Below are 17,920 nucleotides of genomic sequence, written 5' to 3' on the forward strand. Positions count from 1 at the left end.
TCCTCACCAAACTTGTCTTATCCAGTCTTAGCTGATGCAGTTAATTCTCTTAAGTATTGCAAACATCAAAACTTTGCCTTTCCATCAGCTCTCATGAGTCACAAACTGTTTTTTCTAGGAAGGAAACTTTTCTCTTTCCTTGTAAACTAACAGTTAAAACTTTCTAGAGGATGCTGGGACACATTGATGGATTATATTAACTGTAATAACAAGTCTGCTTCGTATATTGCTAAGTACTAGACTAAAGTTGAAAAAAATACATGCTTTTTGCTTGAAATGAGAGGAGGGAAGTGGGAACAATGAGACAACTTTCATCCCACTCCAATCCTCATTAAATTAGTCGAAAACTAAACCATATAATGAGGAGAGAAATTAAGAAGCTTTCAAAATCTTCCTCTGAATAAAGGGTTAAAGAGTTATGTGCTTATGCAGCTTTGTCGTTTCTCATCTTTCTTTCCTCACAGACTGTTTACTGGTACCAATCGGTGTGGAATAGAAAAGCCTACATAACATTAGACAGTTCTGGGATTGCATGTGTTCTTAATGAGTAAATTTTTAAGCAAAACTTCAGCCCACAAAGTTTTAGTCCAATAGTTTAGGATGTAAGTTGAAGGTTAATGGAAGTTAATATAGCATTAATATTTTTCATGCGTTTTCACTCATTTACAAAGTTTGTTCCTATAACCTTTCAAGCATTCAGAAATAATGCAAGCTGTCTGCAGTCACTGCTAAATCCCTGAGTCGCTCGGAGATTTTGGGTATCTTCAGGTAGGCAGCCTGTGTTGTTGCTGGCTCCCAGAGGAGCTACAGGCATTAACCTTGGGGGAGAAGAGAGAAGTCCCTTGAGTACAACAGGACGGAGCTCTCGCTGATGAGTGCTCATGAAGCCACAGCGGTGTCACCTCTCTGTACTAATTAAGAGTTACTGGGAATCTGACAACTAAGGACAACGTGAACTTTAATGTGGATAAGCATGAGGGGACAGCAGCCAGTTCTAAAGCAAGCCAAGAATCAGAAAGGAAAATAATGTTTACTGTGCGGATTTCAACAGTCTGCGTGAAATAAATGTCCAAGCAGAGGATTTGGTCACTGTTCACAAATGACACCTCCTTGTGAGAGAACAATATCAAGGAAAAGGTAAGTTGGGGTAAGTTGGCACTTACCAGCTAAACACTGAGATGCCTGACATCTTGCTGAGAGATAAAACTCTTAAAAAGTATAGGAGAATATTTTTTCTCTTCTCACCTTGTGGCTGGAGTATTGGTTTCCTGTTTCCAAGATGGCTTGTGCATTTTGCATCAAGCAGCCTCTGTATAAAACCAGAAATAATGCCAAAGGCAAGAATTATACCAGTAATATGTATGTTACTGGTAGAACATGCCACTGAACTACTGGATAAAAGTCATGTGCTACATTATCCCTTTCCATACTTTAAAAAGACAGTGGCTGACCATGTTTTGCAAAAAGTCCAATGCTGGCTGTATGTGTCAGGCATAAAAGACAATCCTCCCATGACCCTAGTTGGAGTAATTTAAAAAGCTGCTGTCCCCAGCTGTCCATTAATACGCTTGAGCATATGTTTTGGTTTGAAAATCTAACCAGCTCTCTGAGAAAATCTAATCTTTCAGTACGGGTTTACCTAACCCACCGTCAACGTTGGTTAAGTTTGCCCAGCTGCCTTGACGTGGATGCTGCTCAGTATGCCCCTGGCTCTTTTTGCTGATTTTGCTCGTCGCATGGTAATGGTAAGAGGCAGAATGACCAGGTGGGGACAGTAATGTCTTGGCCTCCTGTGGGTTTTGTACTGTGACAAGTACTGTGACCCTACTGGGTCAAGCCTTTCGAAGGACTTGCTCATGTTTTTGGACCCGAGTGTGAAATAGGGAGAGTGGCAGTCAGCTGCTGTGATTGAGCCAGCTCCAGACACACTCACCATCCCGGACATCACCAAAGGCATTTCTAAGGGAATTAGCAAATAGACACACTTCCAGGCTCCTCAATGGGGTTTGTTTGTTTATTTATTTTATATGTTTTCTTCTAATTCAAGCCATTCGTTCCTGATTAAAGTAAAAAGATGAACCTGTTTCAGATTTAAAGGTTTGCTTGGTTTATCTTTAACTAGTTGTTATTAGCTTTTCCACTACTTTTTTTAGAAAATTGAACAAAGATTTTAAGCTAGGGACACTCTTCGATTACTAGGACCTATGAGGGAGAAGAGTATTTGTTTTCTTTTCAGAGGAAGGCAAACACAGTTGCTTTCTGAGGGATAGCTAAAAAAGAGAAATCAAATTAACTGGATAAGATTAAAAAAAAAATAGTATGCATAATCTTAAAGATCTTTGAAAAACAAATGAATTGGTACTGTTTATATTATTCTCCCCAAGAATGAAGAAAGTAAGGGAGGGGAGGGTAGTTTGATGTCTAAATGAAGTAATCTCCAGAAAGAAACCCACAGATTATATTTGTTAAACTGTATAAGAAAAAAATCAGAAGATAATATGGCTTTGTTCGCAGTATTACATAAAGAAGATTAAAGACGGGAAACAAGCTGCTTAAACACTGTAAACTAATTAGTTCGACGAATTGTTTTCCCGAGGTTCATGAGATATGAAACATTGGCACCAGTGCGTGAAATACACTCTGCCTCAGTGCTCTTTTCAATTTATTTTTCTGTTAGTGTCATATGTGTATATAAAAAAAGAGCAGCCAAAAAGAAAGAGGTTACAGAGGGAGACCAAAGCCTGTCATATGATTGAAGCTGACATTTTGTCATCTTAAGCCCGATACGGGAGGGCCCCCTTCTAATGCCAGTGTGTAAATACCAGCTTCATTTTCTGCTATCACAGGCTACACTGCCCAAATGATGTCGTGACGAGGCCCAGAGGGATTCCTGTTGTTGCCCTGTGCCCAGCTCCGTGCGAAGCTATGCACGAGCAAGCTGACAAGGCGCTAATTAGCTCCCCCAGCGTCGGGGTGGTCGGGCGGCGGCAGGCGATGGGGGACGCTGCAGGGTCTTTGGCGGGGCGCGTCGCGGGAGGTTGGCGGGACGGGGGAGTCGCAATGGCAGGTGTTAGCCTCGGTAAGTGCTTCGGCAGCTTTGGATTTTCGTCTTTCTCTGTCGGCTGACGCGTGAATCGGGTGGCAGGGCAGATCGTGCAAATGTTCCAGATACTCTTAGAACACACATTTGTCTGCTTACTGAAGTGGCTTTCCTTTAGGAAGCCAGTAGCTTTAATACATCTGTTTCTCGTTAGAACTTGATAAATATAACTTGATAAATTATATTTAGTTTGATAAATTATTCTCTTTGTGCTGCACCATGCCTCAACACTTGAGCAGATGTGTCCAGTATTGTCACGTTTGTTAGAAGATATTACTATTTCTTGGTATTGGACAGAATACCCAGGATTTTGCCACTGTATGGAAATAAAACAACATAGATTCCTCTTTTTTGACCTTTTTTTTTTTTTAATATATATATAGCAGTATATGGGGTTGTGGCCATATGGAACCCTATATAAACTTCCATATCAAGTAGTGCTTGGGGGTGCCTGCACAAGTACAAGAATAGTTTTGCCTAGAGAAAATGAGGAGAGAGAAATTCCATTATGACTTTAGGTTGTATTTTTAATAGTACTGAAATACTGAGGATAGCGAACATTTCAATTTAGACAATAGCCCAAGGGGTTTTAAGTAATATCTGAGGGGCACTGAATATATAGTGGAGATAACGTAATAAGGACAATAGTGGATACATCATTTAGCTGAGGCTTCATCAGTTGCTTTCTGAAGGTGAGGAGAGGAGGAGATGTGATTTTTCCTCTGGGTTTTGTAATGATTTTTGCTTTCCATGGGACATACGTGACATTCTGTTGTATATAACCAGTGCAGAACTTGGGAGCTGTTGATATTTATGCTATTACTTATGAAGAGAAATCTGTCTGTCTAGCTTGTTTTGTTTTGTTTTGTTATGTTTTTAATGAATACAAATATTTTTGCAAATGCTATGTCTTAGGTGATAATCATCTGCTGTGTTTGAGGTTGAATTTCTTAAGTATGCTACTACGGAAGGTAGGTTTGTAGCTTGAAAAGCAAAGCAATGGGTTTGGAAAGAAAAAAAGGAACCAGGGAAAGGAAGGGAGGAGGAAAGACTCAAAATCAATTACTTTGTCATGTCCTACTTTCTACAGCTCCCCGGTAATGCCCTGTTTGACAGCAGGGGTACCTAGCCAGTTCTGCAGTGGCATCTTCAGCAAAAAAGCACCTCACTTGAACGTAAAACATTTTTTGGCCAAAGTAACAGAGGGCAGGGGTATGTTTACAGACCTCTTACTCCCACTCACTCTTCCGTTTTTCAGCTGTTGAGGTCAGTACATTAGTTCCTAAAAAGTGAAACCAGTCTGGGAGTCTTGGTAGCATGGGTTCTGCTCAATTACGGCTTTTAAATACGCAAATCAGATTCTAATTAGCACCACAGTCAGAACAAAGTGCTATTTTTATTACCCATTACAATGCGTTTGCTTACATATGTACCCTGCAGTTACAGATGTGTTATTCATTATTTGTTTTTGTTTGTCACAAAGGTAGCGTTTGTTACTTACGATTTCTGAAGTTACCAACCTGAGCAATGCTATAAAATCATTATTCACAAAAACATGAACAAGCAGCACTTGTCAATTTTATGTCAGGCCCAGTGAACTATAAATCTGCCTAGTGAGGAGGATGATTGCCTCCTTGTAAAGGTGACAATATAGCCCTGTCTTTCCCCTGGCAAGGTGATAGAAAAGACATTTTTGTAGTCTGCAGTAAAGTAGGAATTTAGAATTGAAAGCTCTTGATCTTAATCCGACATTTTCTTCAAAATCTGGAGCTGCTGTATGGCCCGATGCCATGACCAATTTTGTTGTGTACTTCTACTAAGAAACATTTTGTGTACTTCCATTAGGTTGTAGTGTTTAATATTGCTTAGTAATACTCCCTTGGAAGAACATATGGTACATAGTGTTCTATCATGTCGATAAGAAACAAACCTTAGCTTCTTAAAAGGAGTATATTTCAGTTTAAAATGGTATCTGATGAAGAATGAGCTAATCTGTTGAGGAATAGAAGGGAATAAAACCTCAGTCTTTTTTTCAGAAATAATTAGATACTTAGGGACCTTTATGGGTTCCAGAAGTAAACCTGTGTGACCCTGTCCTATTTATTAAGACTGATGAACTCTTGTTAGTGTGTTTACCATTCCCCTCTTGCATTACCACTGTTTTACAAGCTGTCTAGAAGTTTGCAACTTTTATGCTATATTTTTTTTACCATCTGACTTTCATGACTTTTTCCATAAAATTTATTGGTTGTGGGAGTCTTAGAAATTCTAAACTACTTAATGGTTCTGCCTGCATCCATTATATAGCCTCTTTCCCCCCTGACCTCCCCAGACATCTGTGTAGATACCTTCTGAAATTTACAAAACCTTTGTGGCTAATCCCATAGGCTGACCTACACACTGAAATCCTACCAGTGTTTGTTGCTGCTAATTATTCTCAGTAAACCTGTGGGAATCAGGCCCTTTCTTAATGAGTTTGGGAAAGCAACTAAAAATTTCATTCACTCTCAAGATTGCTCACCACATCTTTGTGACTTCAGTGTCCTGAAAAACTTGTGTTCTGCATAGGGGTGGCGTCCACAAAACTGCTACTTTCATTTTGTTCTTTGTTAATTTAGGGTGAGGAAGAAGGAAAGAGAGGAGGGACTGTATCTGGCACTGCAGTGTAACAAAAACAGCTGTGTAATGTGGCACAAGTGGGTTATTAGATATGACATAATGTGTAGTATTTCTATCATGGCATTATATATCTGTCAGGGCTTTTGGCAGTCAATTTTTTCTGAGTTTGAAATCCTATTCATGTATTTTCAGTGGGTATCAGTTAAAATGTCCAGAAATCCCTCTGCAACCAATCAGTTTTGCTTCCTCTAAATATCTGCCTTTAATTGATGGCTTGTTAAACTGAGTTAGGAAGCCGTGGGGAGCTCAGCCTACACTGTGTGGGCACAGAGGTAACTTGACACAGAGAGTATGGATTTGGAAAGGTTTAGGCAGCACGGCTGCACCTAGATAATTTTTTTTTGTAATTTGAAATCTGTGTAATTGAACACCTGACAGATTTTTTATTCCATTTTTGGTGAGGAATGCATCCTGTACCTGCATGCATTGAAAATGCTATATATGCCTATTTTCTAATGACTGTTAAAGAAGAAATGCATTAACAACAGTTCTTTTTTTGTCATTGCACAGACACTTGGTTTTGAAAGCAGTTGAAACAGCCAGCTGTCTCTGGTGGTGTGAAAGAAGAGATTTTCCTTCCACAGGGAACACTTTTTTTGCCAAAAGGAGATACCAGAAAGACCCCCCAAAACAAACCCCTGAAAAGTCTATTCCTACTTTTGCATATCTTTGCTTTAAGTAGACTCTGTATCAGCAAGTGTCTTGTTTATGTACCTTATTAAGTCACACACCGACATCCTTGTTGGTTTAACTATTTCTGCAGTGGTACATGATGCAGATATTTGAGATCAGCAGAAATGATCTGGAAAAAGAAAGTGTTACTCCTTTTCAGCACAGCCTATTAGATTTTTTTCAAGATGTACATTACATGTAACAGAATATTAAAGGAGTGTCCGAATGCTAAGGTCCCTCTCAACTTCCTGCCAGGGATTTTAGGGCCACACGCTCCAAATCTGGATAAACTGGTGATGTTTTACCCATGCAAAACTGCTGATGACATTTTTTTGGATGAAAATGAAACACTGGAAACTGTAATCTTTGCATTCTGCTCAGCCACTCTGCAGTTCTGAGTTGCTGCAGGCTGTGCTACAGAATTCAGTAACGTTCACACTTGGAATTACCAGTAACCAAAGCGAGTAAATCTTTGCAGTCCTGAGTTACTAGCTCCCCAGCTTTACCAAGCACAAATGTGGTTAGATCTGTATATTGTCCTTAAGTGCCGAGAGCTTTTCTTTCATTAAAAAAAAACTTTTTTTAAAAAGTGTATACATGTCAAAATCTGATAATTAGTTGTTTGAGTACCATGACTATGGTACTTTTCCATGGTATGTGTGTATCTCTCTCTCTCTCTCTCCCCATATATATCCATATATATTCCATATATAATGTCCATATATAATATCTGTATATATCCATCTATATTCCATGTATAATTTTCCATATATTATCCATATATTCCACTATTCCATTGCTAAATTGTTCCTTGGCAATGTGGCAATACAAGCCTTTCTAAATTTACAAGTGGTCGAGCAGAAGAAATCAGGATTGAAAGAAAAAAAGAGCAGTGTGAGGAGTCCAGGTGGACTAAAGAAGAGCTGGGACTTCTTGAGCTTTGGAAGTGGGACTGCTAGACACAAAAGGGAGGGAGGAGGACTATAGTCAGCAAACAGACATTCCTCTGGAAGTTTGGGGTTCATCTTCTTTTCACAAAAATCCTCAGGGAAATGAGTATTTCTAACAAATTACCTTCAACAAACGTAGCTTTGATGATTTCAGGTCTTGCTGCCCACAGCTGGCCATCGTACCTTTCTGCCAACCCTGGTGCAGCAAGTGGAAGTGGCAGAAGTTGCCCATGCCCTGGGGGACTCTGGCTTACGTCGTTAGGCAGCCCATGAAATCTGATTAGGCTAAGATTATGGACAGGCATGCCCAAAGTGTGGACCTACTGATTCATGGGCAAGTGTTTCCGAATGCCACCACGCGCATGGTAACGGGCAGCTTGTGATGGCTGAGGTGTGCTGGGATGACAGTCGTGTAAACAGCTGCAACTCATCGCTTGGGGAATATGTGCTGGGGGCCCAAGGCCCGGCGACATAGCAAATTAAAATTCAGTAGAGAATGAGTGCTTCAGAAAATGCCTGCCAAAAATTGTTTACAGATTTGTATTTTGAGCATGTGATTTGCGTATGCAATTCTTCATGCTCACCTTGAGGACTCTGCATCTTGTTTTTCTCTAAATATGTACCTTATGGATTAAGCAAAATCAATTCTTCTTTTTTTCACTTTGTTCTTTTTCTCTGACAAGTTCTGATGTGCCCAGGCACAGAAGCACACTGTGTGGTTGGAGAGAGGAGGGAGCAACCTAGGAGTCTGCACTATCCTGTACCAATTTACTTGAAAGCTCTTGGTTTCTAATGGGGATGCAGGAGGACAGTGTTGCAGGAATTTGTGCACGTGCACAACTCAACCAAATTCTCTTCCCCCCATGAACTTACTTTACTACTTTAATTTCTTGAATTCTGTTTTGTGTATAATACTCAATCACTCAGCCCCAAATTGTAGCACATTATCTTGGGTACACTGAAAGATCTGTGCTTTGGGAATGGGAGAAATAAAAAGTCTAGTTCCACCTGTAACAGAAGCTTTTCCCAAATACATCTCTTTGTGAGGGAGAGGAGAATTCACAGTTAAAAGGATTTGCTTGCCATAAACTGCAGCAGCAGGAACTGTGATTAAACAAATTAGCATTTTTAGCTGGTCCTGAGGTCCTTAGCAAAAATACAAGGTGAAGGCAACATAGTTTGCTTTTCAAAGGAGCATGTGGAGCAGCCTAGCCATAATGTCTGAACAGATGAATGGTGTTTTGCATGTCATTGGAGACTTGTTCTCACTGTAAAGATTCCAGTAAGTCAGTTTGCCAACGTTACCGCTAAGGCTTTTCATCAGTCTTGCATTTGAGTTGCTTAGGTAGTTTTATTTCAGAAGTGCATATAGCTCAGATAACTGATCAGGTTCATGTAACTGATCTGTATCTGTTTGTGATTCTACCCTCTTTACCTCCCACATGAGTTGTACCTTTCTTGTGCAAATAAGCTGCTGCTACTGCCTCTGCTTGATCTCTATACCACAGATGTTTCTAATTAACTCTACTGTGACAGGCCAGGAGGATATAGTTACAGAGGTTGACAGGTCCCAGAGTCCTTGGAGGCATTGTTCTGTCACCTGACGCATTCCTTGTGCTAACATCTTTTTGGCAAGCTTTCCTAATTATTACAGCCAACCGGTACCTCTGTGTTTAATATGGAGAGTGTGAAGTGATAGCGTCTAAAAGCAAAGAATGCAGGCTTCTGAGGAGGAAAGGGTTTCAGTATCTGTGTTGTGGTTAGAGGCACTGGTGCTGCCATTATGCCTGATTTCAGCTTTTTCTGCATTCTGTTTTCTTTGCACCAAAAATGCCCTTAGGCTTTCTTTGCTGTTTAAAAGTCACAAGTAAGATTCCCTTCCCACACTTCCCCCCCAAAGTAATTTATCAAAGCTTAATAACACACAGGAAGGATTGTGATATTCTTGCTTTTTTGGAAGATTTAGGTTGCAAAGATGGTTGGCAGCCAAGCATTGGCATGCAAGTTACTATGGGCCAACTTCTTTGTATTGCAAATTTTAAGTGGTGATTGTGCTACATGATGCACTTGCACCTGTCTGTACATAAGGTTTTTCCTCAGAGTGGGTCAGAGAACCAGCAGTTGGAGAGTACTTGCATACACATGAGGAATCTCTTGTGCTAAATGAGCATAAGTATTCCTTGGTTGTGGGTGAACTTCGCATTTAGAGGCACCTAGAGGAGGTGAAGAGTGTTTGTGAGGAGGATATTGCACCTGCACCTGGAGATAGATGTATATCCTGAAAATGCCTTTAGCTCACTGCTTGATATTATCAAACAGAAGTGAAGGTACATGCACACTTCAGTAATGAAAGATAGGAGATAGCTTTCCAATAAAGAAAGACGGATTCTTTCTTAGACGAGGAAATGAGAGCTGCCTGTCTAATGAATTTAAGATTGGGAATCTCATTCTCTTAGATCTATCACTTGAGAATAAGAGTAATTATTTCCTATTGCTCTTCATGGAATACCATTATAATTGCCTTACTGTAACAATGTTCAAATTAACACTTAATTGTTACTGTCCTCCTAATTTGGGGAAATCATCACCTCTTCATATTTCATCACCAGAGAACGTTCTTGCATTGGAAGAGCATTTGGAATCACTGAATAAGGAAAGACTACATATGACATATCTTTAGCTGGGAAGCTATAACTTAGATGTATATCTTTATTTTCTTGCAATTTGTCTCTATTGTCTTTTGGGTAATGAAACTTCTTCTAGAGGCTAAATTGCACTGGCAGAATTGTGTATCGTACAGAAATGGGAACCCCTGTGTAGTATAAATACTATAATGGTGTCCATTGGCAGAGAAGGGCAGTGGCTTTCTTCATCTCATTTGTACGTTCTGGCTTGTGCTGAAAGACACGTTACTAAGGATGGAAAAATTATGCAGGGGCAAGGTCAGGCTGGCAGTGGTGATCTGCAGTTTTCCCCTTCCAGATGACTGCAACTTGTTCCTTTGTACCAGGCTCAAGTTCTTTATGAAAACAACCCTTAGGCATGGATTTGACTGTCCACTGAGCACCAACATTCATATATTCAGATGTACTGTAGAAACATAGGGAATGGTCACAATGTCTCTCCACTTTATCAAAACAAGCAAATACTTGCCTTGAAACCATTGAAGGATTGCTTTCTTCAGTCATTAAAGCAGTTCAAAGTAGCAAGATCATCTCATCAATCTTAGCAATGGCCACATGATTCAAGTGCCATTTTGTCTGGTGAGACTTGAGGAAAGAAAAAAAAGTGTGAAAGTCTGTAAGTGCGAGTAGGTGTACAGCAAAGCAACACACATTGAACAAAGTCCACTTTCTAAATACTTGTAGAGTGAATATTCATGAAGATGCTGCAGTGGAGCAGCATATTCCTCATGTTTTTGTGCCAATCTGTGGACTCTGCATTGCTGTTGTTTGGACCAACTAGGGTGGAAGATTTGTGCCAAACTAGCACCAAGTACACATGGGTGACAGCTTACCAGGTGTCTCCCTCTTCTACTCACTGTTTCAAAAGAAAATTTGTCAAAAATAACAGTTTGAGTCTTTCTCTGTAGCATGGCGGAGGGCTGTAGGAAGCGGGAAAGGAAAGAAAGATTGATAGATTTTTTGATTGGAAAAACTGCTTCCTTCCCCTTCAAGTTACCTTACCTACTGGCTGGAGAGTTTCCCTGGAGGGTATGCCCTTCTGTTGTGCTGCTTTTTCAGTCTTCCTTCACTAGGAGGTTCTCTCATAACTGTCCAAGATGGGAAAACTGCAAAAGAAGCAGAGCTTTCCAGGACAGGGGAGAACAAGAAAGGAAGGGAAAACAGTGGAGAGGGGAAAACCATCCTTGTCTTACATGCTTCTGTTCACTTCCTTCCCTTGTCAACTGCAGATTAGCAAACATTGTATTGTGAAGATATTAACTTAATTAAAAAAAAAAAAGTGTCCACCGGATGTCTCGAGCCAATGCTTCATAATGCTATGCATAGTAGCGTTCAGTTACATTTCAAAAATTCCCTTTAGGTCCATTTTCACTAAATCACTAAAGCACATTGCAGCTGTGTTCTCTTTAGTTGGAGTACAAATGGTTAATTTTCAAGTTATGTAGATTTTAGGATATACTTTCAGTTCTTAGATCTGTCAGAGCTGCTGATTCAATATTGGTTCCTAAAAACAAAATACATGCATGTGTAAAAGGGAGGAGGAGGAGAGGCTTTATTGTAGGACCCCAGGGAACTCCTTGTATTGTAGGAGTGTGATAGCTGAACACTGGAGTATTTCAAAAACACCTTTGGAAAGTGAGCCCACTCCTCTAAATAATGTTGACTGGCAGAGTTATGATTCAGGAATGTCTGTGAAAGGGTCACTTCTAGCATGAGCTAGTATCTTACGAAGTAGGTTGCTGACAAGTGAGAAACTATAAAATTCATTTTCTTCTGCTCTCATAACAATACAATCGTTAGTTTGTTTTCCCATAAACATCTCCCCCCCACACCTTCTTGAAAGTACATGCCTAAAAATATTGTCAATAAATGCAAATTTTTTCTTCTCTGCCTAAGGAAGATTGTTTAAAATGAAATCTTCAGATTTTTTTTGATCATACGGGTCTTTCCTGTTTAAATCTGTGTTATAATCCTGTTTTATTTGGTGATAAACTGGTTTTCAACTTTCACGCTTAGGGAGGAGAAACATTTTCAGGAGTTCTACTTAAATAGATAAATAAGCATCTGTGTTTTAATGTTCCTTTAAGTATCATTCAAGAGAGATTTTATGTAGATATATTTGTTCCATCTAATCTATACTAGCTGTGTACCTGACATGCATATTAGTTTTCTGTTTCAAGGCAGCACAACTGGAATTCTGCAGAGACCAAAAGAGAAATAGTGAAACACATCCTTCTCATCAAAAAGAGCCAGGCAAGGTAAATACTCCCTATCAACAAACTAGCCAACCTGTTTTTTACAAAATACATGTAAAAGAAGCTGAGAGGTAGGTGCTAACCACATGAGATACGAAATGAGAATGTAGGTAAGAGACACAATACATTTTCTAGCTTCAGTCCTTTAGTAATACATGCTTTTCTACTCCAGTATGTGCATTCTGTAAAAAATCTGTTGCCGTAAAACAAGCATTTGTTTATTTTCCTCCTAATTCTCAGAATTGTGCTGTAGTGTTGCGTCTGCTGGAACGCTCTCCTCTAACATCCATGCAAATTAGAATCTGTGCTGGCTGCACGATTGTGCAGGTGATTGTCACAGCAAGTGCTAGATGAATATGCTCTGGGTGTGTGCGTGTAAGTGCAATATATCCTAACCAACATAAAAAAGAAGTAATCCCCATTAAGAAATATTAAAAAATAAAGACCAGTACACGCACATTTTGGCTTTCAATATTTGAAATAATATACATAAGGATGCTCATTATATGAAATAATACACATATGGCTGCTCGTTCACTCGCTCTCAACTTCTTTTTCTGGGCCCCAGTTACAGTTTTGTAAGTATTATTCTAGTCACAAGATACCCGATGTGATCTGTGCGACTTGCTCCAGCGGATGGTGTAGGAGGCAAGGGGTGTAAAGCATGGCTACGCATTCCCTCCCTGGGAATCTGGGAGGACTGTTTTGCCGTGACCTTAGTCTGGTTTTTCTCTACATTCTTTGCTGTCCCCAAGCTGTGAAGCTGATGTGTTTGGACAAACTCATTTTGTTAAGTGGAAATCCCCTTAGAAAACTTAGAATAGAAATTGATGGGAACTCTACATGATTAAGTGTTCAGTGAATTTTTTCTGCAACCTATGATGAATTTACTTAGGAGCGAAGTCTAGTAAGTATTTTGATTATCATCTGCTTCATATGCTTTCAGCTGGAGTGGTCAGAATTCTTTCTATAGTTACTATGACACGATAGTTAACAGTCTAGCTTGGCCAACATGTTAAGCCATGTTTGCAAAAAGAACACCTTAATGATTTTCTTTTGCCAGAGGTTTTGTTTTCAGTTTTAAATAGCTATCATAAGAGAATTCGTAAGAAAATATTAAATATTTTTGATCTCTCTTTTTAAAGAGGAGGAAGAAGCTGAAGGAGTTTTCAAGGGAATAGAAAAAGGGATAAAGGGAGGTGCGGGTTCATTTCTGTGTAGTTCTTAAGCCAGTGAAAGACTGTGCTAGCCTATAGAGTCAATGCAGCCAGGAGAAGAAAGAGCTCTATTTTTTAAAAGCAACAGGCTAGGCTCCTACTTGTCCTGTGAAAATACCAGCCTGGTGGAAAGCAAAAATGTGTACTATAAAATGGTCACAAAGAAAACATGGGTTGGTTATGACTGGGTCATAGGTACAAACCTTTTGGTGCCGTTTTGCCCACAGCTGCAAGAATTAACACCAAGGACAAAATAAAACAGTTTTACATTTCCAACAGGTATCACCCCTCAGTCAGGGGGGCCCAGGCCACCATGAAATGCCATCCCACCCTGTTAAACAAAAGAGCTTGGAATGAGCAGCAGTAAACTGTTCTCCAGATGTTTATCTCTTCGGTTTATATTCCTTATTTTTTGTGTGTGACAATTACCTGCCATGTACAGTGTTTGACTTAATCCCGGGTTCTGCTGCAGCAAGTAATAATTGAGAAATTGAGGAAGTTTATTTCAGCTGTAGTTCATTTTAGTTTGGTTGAGGAGATGCAACCTGCAGCAACTTTCTTTCCACATTTAGGACAGCTGAGAGCATGGTGGAAGCCTGAGTTGTATCTTCTCGCTCTAAAACCTGAGTCAAAAGTGGAATTATGTGCCAGCCAGGGAATGGAAAGCTACAATATTTTACAGGCAAAGCCAGGGCCAAAATACTTGGTGGTAACTTGGTCCAGTGCAAAAGTGCCTCTGATTTGTCTCTCAGCGAAATTGCATATAATAAATTTCCTACTGATGCTGTATCAGCAAGTAATTGCCTTTACTGTATCTTAAAAGCTTTTCATACTTTAAGTTCTTCAGTGCTCTTTAAATTTTATGTATTGCTTTCAGTAACTTTCCTTCACACTTAAACCCCTCCTGCTTCCAGCCTTCCTAAAAGTGGACCCTGCATAAGAAAATTACTGCTGTGCTTAGAAGAGGTTTGCCAGCTAATCACTTCATTCCCAGGTATATAGCTCAATAACTGCATCCTTGTACCTTTAAAACAGATCATGAGTCACGTACAACTGTAGCATTTTCAGATGAAAGTCTCTCGCTCCTTTTCCTCTCCATCTTGCTTCCCTCCTCCTTCCTCAAAAGGAAAGAGAAAATGGTATGTGGGGTGGTTTGTGGATTTATTTTAAAACTATGTAAAACATGATACTCAGCTGTTGTGTGGTGAAACATATCCAGCTACATCATTCGTAGGTTAGTTCTGGCAGGAGTTTTCTCAACCATATAGTCTAGATCTAGTCATTCCATTGGTTACAGTTCCATTTTACATCAGTAATGCGTTCTTACGCTGTCTGCAGTGTTAAGCCCAAGTCATTTTCCTTCTGAATGCTTTTTTAGAAAACATATTTTTAGCTTAATCTATTTCCTTGTTACATAGTGATTTAAGAGGTATTTGATCCATTTCTCTAATTTTTGGCTGGGAAGAGACTTTTGGGATTGTTCAGAGAAAGGTTACATAGTTAAAAGCAACAGTAAGTCTCAAAGATACAGGAAGAGGATCACTCCTAAAGGAAAGCAATTCAGTGTGACTACTTCCTTGTGTTTGTTTAAAAAATCCTGCTCTTTTGTAGGCACTGTGTTAGTGTCCAGGTGTTTTGAATTAACTTCTTGGATTATGTTGGTTTTCTGTTTTCCTTTTGTTCAAGCTGCCTTAGTGGAAAGAGAAAAGTTTCTCCATTTTATAAAGTGACCAGAGGCTACTCTAAACATGCAATAAAAGAGAGCTTTAAAAGCACACGTGAGACTCATCAGAAAATCACAAGTAAAATTCTATCCATCCAGGTGCTGATTTTTTAAAATATATCTATTTTTTAATCTGCAGCCAAAAAGCAGAGGTTTTGTGGAGTCTTATTTAAGACAGTGGTAGAATTCCCAGTGACACTAATGGAAACAGGTTCAGACCTTCTGTATTAATTGTTGTCTCTTCTGCAGCATTGTGGGTGGCTTGCTTGGAACAAAGTTTGCAATTGAATTTACAATACTAACACCAACTCAGCAGTGGAGCAGATGTTTTATTTTCTGTTTATTTGCTACATTCTTCAATGAAAGCCTTGGTGCTTCGGCCAAAAGCTTGTTACATGCATCTAAAATGCTTGTGTCTTAGTCCATCAAGTAACTGCATGCAGTTAAGATCTTCAGCATGAAGTACAATTATTGTAGTTTCATTGATCACCTGATACACCCAAGGCATATCAAGTCAAACCTAAAAAAGAGTATTTTGAAAAGTGGCAGGAAGTAGTTCATCAAGAGGTTATGGTATGTAGGACACACTGGAATTTGCGTAGCCTGAAGGAGAAGGTTCTTTCTTCCTTTCAAGCCTTTTTGCAAACCTCTAAAAGTATTTGGTGAGGAATTCAGAACTCAGTTTAACTTTCTTTGAGCCTATGGTATTGCAGGAGCCATTGTGTGAGTTACAGATGCTTATTTAAAGGTATTGCCTGTATTAAATAATTGACTCTTTTAAAAATCAGCTTCATAAAATCAGTTAATCAGTTTATTGCTGTATTTGTGTAATGCCTATTGTGCTTCAAATTGGTGGTTACAGCGGTCTTCTGGATAAGAAGGCAGCCTTGAGTCCATCATGACTTCGAACACTATTCAGCGGTACTACACTTTCCAGCTAAACTGTCAGCTAATACAGCGGGTTGATGAGCAAAGGGTCAGTACGGATTGCCTGGATGCAGGCATGGCCACACAGCCATGCAGCAAGTAGCTGCTGTGGTCCTGGGATGTCCCCTCCTTTCTGGGAGGCTCCAGCTGGTGCGGGGAGTGAATGGGGGAAGCTGCTCTCCTGGTGTGGAAGCTGGGTGGGTCACAGTCAAGCCAGTTACCCAGTGCAATACCATGAGCCGTGCATGGCAGTGGGAGACCTGTGCTGGGCTGCAGGGTTAGGGAGGCTGGGCAGGAGCTCTGCTACTGTGGGCCATTGTCACCCCATTGGCCTGGGGGTTCCCTTCTGGAGAGGAGAGGGAGAGAGGCTAGGCAGTACTTCCAAGCATGAGCTACCACGGAGGCACTATTTCTGGGGCAGAAAGCTAGCAAAAAGACACTTGTCCTGCATTTGAGTCTATCTATCTAGTGTGTCTAAGACCCAAGAGATTGATACAATGCCTGCTGAATGCCTCTAGAGCCAGCGTAGGGCTAACAAAGCTCTGCTAATGCATAGCTAGTGGGACTTCATGAACCCAAGTGGGTACATTGAAGTAAAATACCCTGTGCTACGTTACCCAGGCTTTTCTAATACCCATAGTATTTGCTTGCCTCCTACCTTAGGTAATTCAAAGATGACAGTAGTCACCCAGTTATACTGAGCAGCTTGAATGGTTAGTCAGAGGGAAATTCTGTCCGTGAGTATGTAGAAGGACTGCGTCCTTGACTGAGAATAAATCGGTGTCCAGTGTGCATAGCCTGTGAATTGGTCAGAACGAAAGAACGTTGCTTACCATGCTCATTTTGAGTAATGACCTTGTCTGAGTTTAGAATTAGCTGTGAAGGTTCTAGGTAACTGGAAATTAAAAACTGAAAATATTCAGATGGAGCTGCTGCTTTTTCTGTGTTTCACAACAATGAGCAAGCTCTTTCAGAAGAACTTGAATTTAGCTGGTAATATAGATTACCTGGGCAAGATGGTCTCAGTTTTTAATTTGAAGTTATCAGAGTTAATTGTAAGGGGAATATGATTCAGAGTAACTTTAAATACTTTATAATACTAAATATTTTTCCCAGCAAACAATTTCTTAAAAATACCAAGGAAAGTTATGTCAAGAGTAGATGTTATTTTTTATATTTTTCCTTTAATTTTCCTTTAATTCCTTCCTGAATTAAAAGTTACTCAGTCAACTTTTCAAAAAATTGGTTACGTTCATACGCTCATATGCTTTCTGTGTGACAGGCTGCAACTGAACCTCGTTATTCATACAATATGTCTGTGTAATGTTACCAAATCCATTTGTGCTATGTCCATTTTGCACTTACGGATAGTCTGCGCTCTCTTGTGAGTAGAAGTAGTCAGCTGGCCATAGTAGAAGACAGAGCAAAAAATGGATGGGAGGCCACAACCTCTTTCTTTGTGGCAGTAGGTCTGTCTTTCATACACTTTCAGTTTTTTCCTTGTCTCATCAATATGTACAAAGCAGAAGCTAACTCAAAAGGCAGATAGACTCTTAGTTCTTTATAAATCAATCCTTTTACATTGTAACAGGCAGAAAGTTAAATGAGGGGAGGGAAAGGTCTCTATCTCGTCTGACTGGCAGAAAAGGGACATGCCTAGCTGTAATTGCTTATTGGATGTAATTCTGTTCAGAGCATTGAGTTGGCAGGCCA

General features: G+C 39.8%; 1 protein-coding gene across 1 annotated transcript in view; it reads left to right on the forward strand.

Moving 5' to 3' along the window:
- Positions 1 to 2,925: 2,925 nt before the first annotated feature.
- The window catches only part of LOC104616702 (ephrin-A5-like), a 74,519-nt gene continuing 59,524 nt past the window's right edge, over positions 2,926 to 17,920 (forward strand). Inside the window, exon 1 of the mRNA XM_010281794.1 lies at positions 2,926 to 3,079. Within this exon, the coding sequence (XP_010280096.1) occupies positions 2,926 to 3,079 (154 nt within the window). The remainder of the gene's footprint in view (positions 3,080 to 17,920) is intronic.

Source organism: Phaethon lepturus, unplaced genomic scaffold, assembly GCF_000687285.1.
Source record: "Phaethon lepturus isolate BGI_N335 unplaced genomic scaffold, ASM68728v1 scaffold2312, whole genome shotgun sequence".
In the NCBI taxonomy this organism is placed as follows: domain Eukaryota; kingdom Metazoa; phylum Chordata; class Aves; order Phaethontiformes; family Phaethontidae; genus Phaethon; species Phaethon lepturus.